The sequence below is a fragment of the Sceloporus occidentalis genome, unplaced genomic scaffold (genome assembly GCF_023333645.1).
Source record: "Sceloporus occidentalis isolate IW3139 unplaced genomic scaffold, rSceOcc1.0.p SCAF_3, whole genome shotgun sequence".
NCBI classification, from domain to species: Eukaryota; Metazoa; Chordata; class Lepidosauria; order Squamata; family Phrynosomatidae; genus Sceloporus; species Sceloporus occidentalis.
The window spans coordinates 21,792,460-21,803,390 of record NW_028316983.1 but is presented as its reverse complement, the minus strand read 5'-3'; the positions used below and the strand labels follow the sequence as shown (position 1 = coordinate 21,803,390).

At 41.6% G+C, this 10,931-nt stretch overlaps 1 protein-coding gene across 2 annotated transcripts; it reads left to right on the top strand.

Moving 5' to 3' along the window:
- Positions 1-640: 640 nt before the first annotated feature.
- PFDN4 (prefoldin subunit 4) lies at positions 641-10,502 on the top strand. Of its 2 annotated transcripts, none has more exons than XM_089513796.1 (4): positions 641-837; positions 3,945-4,052; positions 9,780-9,920; positions 10,135-10,502. In XM_089513796.1, the coding sequence occupies exons 1-4, from the start codon at positions 721-723 to the stop codon at positions 10,264-10,266; spliced, it is 498 nt and encodes a 165-aa protein (XP_089369922.1). In that variant the 5' UTR covers positions 641-720; the 3' UTR covers positions 10,267-10,502. The 2 variants fall into 2 exon arrangements, with proteins under 2 accessions (XP_089369922.1, XP_089369923.1); XM_089513797.1 differs by lacking the exon at positions 641-837 and adding an exon at positions 847-915.
- The last annotated feature ends 429 nt before the right edge of the window (positions 10,503-10,931 follow it).

Sequence of the window (10,931 nt, the reverse complement as noted above, 5' to 3'; positions counted from 1 at the left end):
TCTCTTGTCTGTAATAGCTGCATCCGCACTGCAGAAATAATCGAGGTGGGCACCACTTTAACTGCCAGCGCTCAGTGCTATGGAATCCTGGGAACTGTAGTTTGCTGTGGCACCAGAGCTGTCTGACAGAGAAGGCTAAATCTCACAAAACTGTGATTCACAGAATTCCATAGCACTGAGCTGTGCCAATTAAAATGGTGTCAAAGATGCAGCCAACACTCCATCCTTCCTTGTCTTCCTAAGCCATTAATATTAGAAGGTCCGCTTCGCCACCTGCTGGTTCCTGCAGCGTATTGCAGCCTACTATTTCCTCTTTATGTTTGCTTTATCACACCTTCCAGTTCCTTTGGCTCATAGCTGCCCTCCATTCCCTCCTTTATGTGCGTTTTGCTGCCACCTGCCGGTTTCTGTGGCGCATTGCAACCTTCCATTCCCTCCCGTGTGTTTTAACGCCACCTGCCGGTTCCTGCTTTCCATTCCTTCCTTGTGTTCGTTTTATCGCCCCCTGCCGGTTCCTGCGGCGCATTGCAGCCTTGTGTGTGTGTTTTCCCCTCCCAAGTCGACTGAGGACCGTTTTCCGCATTCTTTCAACGCGGACCGTACCAACTTCCTCAGCGGCGGGGGGGGGAAGGCGAAACTAGTATTGGAGCAGACAGGGGCGGGGATATTTCCTCCTGCAAAAAATAAATATAAACATAAAACGGAGAGGTTTTAAAAAAAATGACTCAAAAGGAAACGGAAATCGGCGGCGAAGGGCAGAAAGGCGGAGGAACCTCCCCTTCGAGGAGGAGGAGGAATGGTTCAGTTCGCAAGATGGCGGCCACCATGAAGAAGGCGGTGAGTGAGCAGCAGAGGAGAGGAAGGCTGTCGGTCCTCAAGGGATGCTCCCTCCCCGCCATTTTGATGGTTTTCCCTGTAAATTGGGCTTGAGAGGGACGGGGACAGAGGCTGAGGGACTCCGTATATTATTATCACCTTCTAATCGATTATATTTATTATTATTATTATTATCATTATTATTACTCTCCTTCTTTTCCTATCCTTTTCCTTCTCTCCCATCATCCTCCCATCCTGCCTCCTCCCCCTTTCTTTCTACTACATCCCCTCCTTAATCCTTCTGTATTTCCTTGGCTTCCTGCTGCCTTCTTCTCTCTTTTTCTTTCCTGTCCCTTTTCAACTCTTCTCCTCCCCCCCTCCTTTTCCCCCTCCTTTCCACTGTTCTTACATTCTCTCTTTCAACCCTTGAAAGTTTGTGACATATATTGTGTGCATTTTACTTGGTCCCATAAAGGTATCACTGTTTTGTGGCTCAGGTTTGCCATTGCCTCCCCCTGAGGCTGAAATAACGCAATTGGTATTCATTTATGGCCGGCTTTCTCTGACAGGATCAATGGATCGAGACCTTTAGAGGCTCTAAGCACTGAAAGGATTTGGACACCACACCATACAACAGAAATCCTTAGCCGTGCTTGTCTTTTTGTCGTCGTGTTACTCGTTAATCGTAATTCTTGTATGTTACTGAATGTAATAATGGCAAGAGTTGTGACATAAAACAACAGTTATAAAATTATGAAAGTATAAGTTACAATATCTTACGCACAGCCTAAACGCATTTACATATATACACTCATCCCTCTATATTTGCGGATTTGATTATTCATGGATTTGATTAATATGTTCTCTCTAGGAATATCTAGGTCCTCCAGTGCAACTCTATTGTCAATTTTAACTAAATGTTGCACTGAAAGACCTAGAGATTCCTAGAGAGAAGACTCAACTAGGCATTTGTAGCTCCACCAGCGCAGTTTTATGCTCAGTGTCTGTCAGACATTGACCACAGAGTTGCACTGGAGGACTTAGAGATTCCTAGAGAAGTGTCCTCTCAGGTAAAAACATGGTGTTTTTGTTGTTTGCGTTTTTTCCATATTCACGGGGGTCTTGTGCCCCTAAACCCTAACAAATATGCAGGGACAAGTGTATATCTAATTCAAAATATAAACAATAATAAACCATAAAATAAAATTAGATGTTTCAAAAGGAACCAGAACCTACAACAAGATGAAAAACATTTTAAATATATATATATGTATATATACACATACACACACTTCCACTTTCTTAGAGAGTTGATCGAGTACCACAAATAAAATACACAATTTATTTTACCTGTGAGAACACCTCTCTGGGAATCCCATGGTCCTCCAGTGCAACTCTGTGGTCAACATCTGTCAGACACTGACCATAGAATTGCGAAGGAGGGCATAGAAATGGTTAGAAAAGCGTTCTCTTTAGGAATCTCTTGGTCCTCCAGCATGACTTCTGGCAGACATTGACCATAGAGTTATGCCGAAAGACCTAGAGAGAACATACTAATCAAATCTGTGAATAAGCAAATCTGCAAAAGTCAAAGCCGCAGATGTGGAGGGCTGACTGTTTATTGTATATACATATATTGTGTCTTGTGCATGTGTGTGTATGTGTGTGTATACACACACTATACACACACACACACACACACAGAGCCCTCCCCATTTACTGTGGCTAGGGGCATAGGACCCCCTTGGATGTAGAAAAACCACAAATAACAAAAACACTATGTTTTTATTTGAGAGAACACCTCTCTAGGAATCTCTAGGTCCTCCAGTGCAACTCTGTGGTCAAACAACTGCCAGACCTTGACCACAGAATCGGGCTGGAGGAGCTACAAATGCCTAGTGGAGTGTTCTCTCTAGGAATCTCTGGATCATTCAGTGTGACTTTTGGGTCCATTTGACCATAGAGTTGCACTGGAGAACCTAGAAATTCCTAGAGAGAACCTATTAATAAAATCCATGAATAATCAAATCTGCAAAAGTCAATGCCGCAAATGTGGAGGGGTGAGTGTGTTTGTGTGTATTTCAAAATCTGCACATCATTGATACCTTTATTGGGCCCACTTAAATGCATAAAATATGTCATATATATGTGGCATATATTTTATGCATTTTATTTGGTCTAATAAAGGTATTACTGTTGTGGATTTTGGATGTTATTGTATATGGCTAACACAGCTGCATATTGCCCTCCCCCTCTATTTTGTGTGTGTGTGTGTGTGTGTGTGATTTTTTAAATTTATTGTGGGAGTCTTTTTTTGTGGAACAATGGCCCGTTCCGCATGGGCAAAAAGTACGTGCCTGGCACGTACTAGGGTTAGAAAGGGGCATCCTTTCTGGACACCCCTAACCCTAGTACGCGCCGAGCATGTACAAAATGGTGGCGCCCATTCTACATTTGCGCCGCCATCTTGATGTAGCGGACGCTTAGCATCTGCACTTCTCGCCGTCATAATGGCACCGCAAAAAGAAGCCACTTTTTTGCGGCTTCTTTTTGCTGCGCGGAGCAGTCGCGCGGTTTGGCCGCTGAGGCTGCTCCGTGCAGCAGATGAGGGCACTTTACAGACCACCCTTTTGTTCAGCTGCACCATTTGCAGCTTCACAGCATATGGTCCATGGTAAATCCGACAGTGGAAAATTTCTGTAGTGCGCCCTTCCCTTGATGCCCTAAGCACATGCTTATTTTGCTTCATGGTAAATTCAGCCCTGGTCTCACAGTTACATACTTCACCTCACCTTTTTACAAATAAGCATTGCCTCATGGTTCCTTTGTGATCTCAGGTGTCCTCTATGGTAACTCTTGAGTATGCAAATATCCTATGGATTTTTCCTTGAGCTGTCCTCATCCTGTTTGATTATCCTAATCTTCTCTTCATTGCTATGTCCTTACTGAGTTGATGACAGCTAGATGGTTTGGAATCTTTTGGAAAATCACACTGTTGAAATGTTGATAAACATTTAAGCCTGAACTGAATGGTGAGCACAATGTGTCCTAGGTTAGCTGAAAGAGCAGATTATTGTCCTGTGAAGTAAAGGTGTTGAGCTTTCTCTCTTTCTGTTGATTTTGTGTAGGCAGCAGAAGATGTCAATGTTACCTTTGAAGATCAACAGAAAATCAACAAGTTTGCAAGAAACACCAGTAGAATTACAGAACTGAAAGAAGAAATAGAAGATAAAAAGGTAACCTGATTATAATGAGCTAACAGGCTCCCTAGCCAAGCTGACACAGATGGTCTTGGAACTGGTGCTGGAGTCTTCCAGACTTCTGGTTCTGGGAGACCTCAACATCCCTTTTGAGGCTGGCTCACAAAATCTAACAGGTGCGGCTCGGGAGTTCATGGCTTCCATGATGGCCATGGGCCTATCCCATTTAGTCTTGAGTCCGACGCATTGCGCAGGTAATGCGCTCGATGTTGTCTTTAGTATGGACTGGGACACTCCGTGGGCAGAGGTAGGCAGTACCTCTGCTCTGTCATGGACGGACCATTACCTGGTTGAGGTTCAACTTAAGGCAACTATCCAAATCCCCCCCGGAGGTGGAGGACCGATTAGGATGGTCAACCCTCGAAGGCAGATGGAACCCAAAAGATTCCAAGAAGCCTTAGAAGGGCTTATGGTTGGATCTGACGGCGATTCTGTTGATGCCCTGACTAACATCTGGGACAACAATCTCTCCAGAGCTATACACAGTATCGCTCCTAAGCATCCTTTCCGGCCTGCTTCTAATAGAAAACCATGTTATACAGAAGATCTCCGGGAAATGAAGTGGGCCGCTGGAGACACCAGCGCTTATCCGACAAGATACTCCATGAGGCTCTTTTGAAGTCATATGGAGTGGCAATGGATACAGCAAAGAATTCCTTCTATGCTGCACGTATTGCATCTGAGGAGTTACATCCAGCAGAGCTGTTCAGGGTGGTCAGGGAGCTGACTCAGCTTCCCCCCACCCTGAACCCTATTTTAGAACCAACTATAGCCTGCTGTGACGATTTTAACAACTTCTTTGCAGATAAAATCTCTCGGATAAGGGCTGATCTTGACGCTGGCATTTCAACAGAAACTATAGAAGAGGTATCCAGAGCTTCTGTGGACTCTATTAAAAAGGATCACTTTGAGTTTGTTCATACCGATGAAGTGGACAAGCTTCTTGGAAGTGTTAGGAAGACGACATGCTCTCTCAATCCCTGTCCTTCTTGGCTGACCATCCAGGGTGGTGATGCTGTAACATCTTTATTGCAACTTATAATTAATGCATCATTCAAGGAGGGAAAATTTCCATCAAGTCTAAAACCAGCAACAGTTAAACCTTTGCTTAAAAAAACCCTCCTTGGACCCCCCGGTAAGGAATAACTACAGACCGGTCTCATTGTTGCCATTTCTAGGTAAGGTGATCGAGAGAGTGGTCGCCGTCCAACTCCAAGCTATCTTGGATGAAACCGATTATCTGGACTCATTTCAAACTGGCTTTAGAGTGGGTTATGGAGTTGAGACTACCATGGTCGCCTTAGTCGATGATCTCCGTCTGGGTATCGACAGGGGAAGTGTGACCCTGTTGGTGCTTTTGGACATCTCAGCGGCTTTCGATACCATTGACCATGGTATCCTTCTGGAACGCCTGAGAGAGCTGGGCATCGGGGGCACTGCGTTCCAGTGGTTCCGTTCCTACCTCTTGGGCAGATTCCAGATGGTGCAGTTGGGGGACACTTGCTCCTCTAAGAGGGAACTGACATCTGGTGTCCCTCAGGGAGCTTTTTTGTCGCCCACTTTGTTTAACATTTACATGAAACCACTGGGAGAGATCATCCGGAGACACGGGGCACAGTGTTATCAGTACGCTGATGATACTCAAATATGTTTCTCTATGTCTCCGACTGATACAGGGACTAAGGATGGGGTCTCTCTTCTGACTGACTGCCTGGAGTCGGTAATGGGCTGGATGAGGGAAAACAAACTCAGTTTGAATCCAGAGAAAACGGAAGTACTGGTGATAGGTTCCCCAGGCCCGGGGAAGGATATTTATCCACCTGTCCTGAATGGGGTCACACTTCCCCTGAAGGACGAAGTTCGCAGTTTAGGAGTACTTCTGGACTCGTCTCTGCAGTTGACATCTCAAGTAGATGCGAAGGTCAGAAGTGCTTGCTATCAACTTCGGTTGATACGCCAGCTGCGGCCCTTTCTGGGCCAAAGGGACCTTGAAACTGTGGTACATGCTCTGATAACTTCTCAATTAGATTTCTGTAATGCGCTCTACATGGGGCTACCCTTGTTCCAAGTTCGGAAGTTTCAGTTAGTACAAAATATGGCAGCCAGATTGGTCACTGGTGCGTCCAGGTTTGACCATATAACACCTATCTTGAAAGATCTTCACTGGCTGCCCATTCGCTTCTGAGCGCAATACAAGGTGTTGGTCACTACCTATAAAGCCCTACATGGCTTGGGCCCGAGTTACTTGAGGGACCGCATCTCCCCATATGATCCGTCCCGCACACTCAGAACATCTGGGAAGAACTTACTGGTAATTCCACCTTCCAAATATGTTGCCACATCCCAGATGGCCTTTTCAGTGGTGGCCCCACGGATGTGGAATGATCTGCCCGAGGAGCTCCGTCTGACAACCCCCCTAGAAACATTCAAAAAGAGGCTTAAATTTTGTCAAGCCTTCCCCCCTGAAGAATGAAGTTATCTACCCTGTTGCCATCGATTTCCTGCTTACCCTTGAAGGTGTTTAGAATTCTGTAATTGTATGGTTTTATTATGGGATTTTATCCTTTTTTGTCTGTATGGTTTTGTCTGGACACTGCTTTGATCTGTGGAAAAGCGGTATATAAATAAAATTTATTATTATTATTATTATTATTATTATTAATGTGTCTAAGTGGGAACTTGTTCACTGTAATTCTACACACATTTATGGGGATAATTTATTTTATATATTTAGATTCCTTCTTTCTACCAAAAATGGTACCCAAGGCAGCTAACAATAATTAAGTGCATTAAAAACAGAATTGTAGCTATAACATTTTTTCTCAGTTGAAAACTCAATTGAAAACAACAATACAACAAGTCAAAACTACTTTAGCAAACAAACAAACAAAACCCATTTTAAATGTCAGTATTTCAATAAAGTTGTGTCCGAGTTTTAGGCTGAATTCAAGAATATTCTGAAACTGACCTTATCCTATTTCAGTTATCTTCTCCAACAAAAAATTGAATTCCTGTACCTTAATCTGCCTTTAGGCTAATCAAGAGGATTGGTTTTATCAGAATTAATCTTTCTTTGCCCATATGTAGTCCCATTACTGGTATGGGACACTGATTTGAGACTAGAATAGCCTTCTTGGATTTAGTTGGAAAGAAAAGATAGAGTTAGGTTGTCAGCTTATCAGCAGAATCAGAACCTCAAATTACAGACAGTCTTTACCAGCCACTTCACGTACAGGTATGTCTTCGTTAATTAAAGTGTATTTCTTGACTTATTTAACAGGACATATTGTACCAGAGGTAGAAATAATATGGGAAGAATAGGAATAGGTTCCTACCCTACAATATAGAAAATCCATTCAGCCTAACAATTTCACATGTGATGTTATTCAATCTAACAATATGCACATGTGATGTTAAACATCCAGGTTAGGTAAGCCTTGCATAGGTAAACAAAACATTTTGTACCTTCTAGAGACCACTTGATGCCTTCTTCCACAATGTATCTAGTGTTGTCTTTTCCCCCAACACCTTCCACTTTTCTTATAATTTCCATTTTAATGACCAAATTTATAAATCTGTGTTTTTTAATGTCCTGGGGGGGGGGGGGGCATCTGGTGAGCCAGGCTGGTCAGTTTCATCCTTCTCTCTCTCTCTTGTTTATACATGCTATGTAAGGGATTCTGGAAGCAGCTGCTATTTACCTTGTCTTTTGTGAGCTGCACATGTGAGTGCTATAAAATAGGCTAGAGCAGAAGACCATTCTTTCTCAGCTCAAGCTTTCTTACATGTTGTTTTGCATTACTGCATTGTTTATTGCATTTAATTGCAGACATTCTGTTGGCACACATTACTGAAAGTAAATAGTACAGAAGACAAAACGTAACCTCAAGGGTCAGGAATCAGCAAGCATTATCTCTGCAAAGACCAGAGATACTAAAATTATCCATACTATATTTTTCTGCAATTTTTAAAAATATGTATTGTTCCATAAAGTTCATTATTAGCACAGAATCCAAAGATATAGTGTTAGTCTGTAGAATCAGTATGTAGAGAGATCTTGTAGCACCTTTGAGAGTAACTGAAAGAAAGAAGTTGGCAGCATGAGGTTTTGTAGACTTAAGTCTACTTCTTCAGATGCACAAAAGCTTGTGCTGTCAACTTCTTTCTTTCAAAGATGCTGCAAGATTTCTGTGCATACATTATTAGCAAAGTTAATGAATGCAGTAAAAGTCAAAGTGAGCAAGTAAGACAGATACACCACGAGTATTATTTTTAATGGATACTAATGCATAGTGGTACATTCGGCCCTTGTTATATGCTGGGGTTTGGTTCCAAGATCCCCCATGGATAACAAAATCTGTGGATGCTCGAGTCCCATTAAATACAATATAATGACATAGCAAAATGGTGTCCCTTATAAAAAAATGGAAAATCAAGGTTTGATATTTGAAATTTATACTTTTTTGGAACATTTTCAAACCGGGGATGCTTGAATCCATGTATAAAAAAATCCATGTATAAGAAGGGCCGACTGTATAGAACCAGTTTGGTTTAGTGATTTAGAGCATTGAACTAGGACTCTAGAAACCAAGGTTCAAATCTTCATTCAGCCATGGAAATCCAGAGGATTACCTTGGGTAGTTCACACTCCCTGCGCCTCAGGAAGACAAAGGCAAACCCCCTCAGAACAAATATTGCCAAGTAAACCCCATCATAGGGGCCTTAGGGTCAAAAATAATGTGAAGGCATACAGCAAAAACAATGCATAGTAGTAGCCATAATCCACCATCCATAATCTAAAATAAAAGATGGAAATTAACTTCTTATTGGGTCATTGTATCTGTAAATATGCTACATAATATTCCACCTCCCTGTTTTGTGGAGTCTACCAAAATTGTGGTAGCAAATGCTACCATTTTTTCTCTTTGAAAACAAGGGATGCAGGAAACTTAAAGAAGAATGTAGCTTTTTGCTACTGCTGTGGTTCAGTGGTATAACAGTTAAAAAAAATATGCAGGACATTATTACTGTGGGTTGGGTAGGGTTCCATTATGGCCCCCTTATCCTATGATGGTTCACCATCCTTTCTCAGAACCCATTGAGTTTTTTGTGGTTTTTTCAGGTTATGTGACCATGTTTTAGAAGAGTTTATTCCTGATGTTTCATCAGCATCTGTGGCTGGCATCTTCAAAAAAGATCTTCATTCTCTCAAGATGCCAGCCATAGATGCTGGCGAAATGTCTGGAATAAACTCTTCTAGAACATGGCCACATAGCCCAAAAAACCCACAAAAAACTATGGATGCTGACCATGAAAGCCTTCGGCCTCCCATTGAGTTTTACCTGCTATCTTTTAATTCTGTGGAGTCCTTTTAAAGTTAGGCCTAAAAAAAAAAGTTAGGCCTAATATTGAATTGTACACAGTTATGGGAGAATTATAAATTGATAAGAAGACATTGTAACATATGGCAGTGTATTTTCCCAATAGGTTTTGGCAAAGAATTTGCTTTTTGTCTTCTTTTCCATACTAAAGCACTTGGGATTTGATGCTTCCATGGAGCTTTGAGCTTACCACCAAGAACTGTCATTCTACAGGCCAAAAAGATATGTTTGAAGCTGTAGCGTTTTCTGTCAGTTTATACCATGTTACATTTACAACCTGTTACTTAAATCACATGGAGACTGGTTGATTTCTTGACTACAGAAACAGCTTCAGAACTTGCAAGATGCATGTGATGACATCATGATGCTTGGTGACGATTCACTATTCATACCTTATCAAATTGGAGACGTCTTCATTAGCCACCCCCAAGATGAGACGCAAGAGATGTTGGAAGAGGCAAAGGTGAAGAATGATTCCATGTCTTCCCCCCTACTCCCGGCCTTTCTTAGTAATGAATGAGAATGTGGATGGGGGTCAGTCAGGAAAACAAAACTCATATTAGGTTCTTTTAGTATAGTTTAGTATAGTAAACCTAATGATTCTTCTGATGGGATTATCTGAAAGTTTTAAACAATGCCTTTTGTTTCTGGTGACAGGTTTTTTTTTTCTTTTGCAGCAAAACCTGCAGGAAGAAATTGGAGCTTTGGAATCTCGAGTGGAATCAATCCAGAGAGTATTATCAGACCTTAAAATCCAGCTTTATTCAAAGTTTGGCAACAATATAAATCTTGAAGCTGATGACAATTAAATATCCTAGAAATAGTATCCTGGTTCCCCTTTCTTAACTCTCATGTTTTGAGAAGCCCTACCCATTTTTTTTTAAAACCACATTCATTTGTCTGCTTCATGTATTTAATGAAATAATTATTTGGCAAGCCTATAATTATTTATATGTTTAAAGTAATTAGATTCAAATTCATTTGGTACATGATCAAGTGGAGAATGTTTAAAGGTTTGCAAAAATAATAGTAAACATCAAGCAAACATGCTATGTTTTGTGTCCAGTATTGTATTGATATCAGTACAAGACAGTTCAGTGTAAAAAAGAAAAGGTGAAGTAATAATGAACATAAGCAACACATCATTTTTACACACAGTGGAAGATGTCACTAAAAGTGCTGTTCAGGTACAGAAAAAAATGGTAAACTTTGACATACTGGGTAAAAGGCACATTTTACTCTCAAAAATGGATAAGTTTAGCAATGATACTTAAAGACACCTATGTATACAAATAAAATTTGATGTATTTATTTAATAGCCTGCCTTTGGCACAACAGGAGATCTGGGGTACCTATGGCTCAAAACAGATGGGTCAAAAGGGTGCCTTTGGGCTAATCCAGGGGCATGATGTTCTGATGATGCACACACACACACAGAGGCTGCTCCAAGCCACCCTTCTGTTCAAGGCCTGTG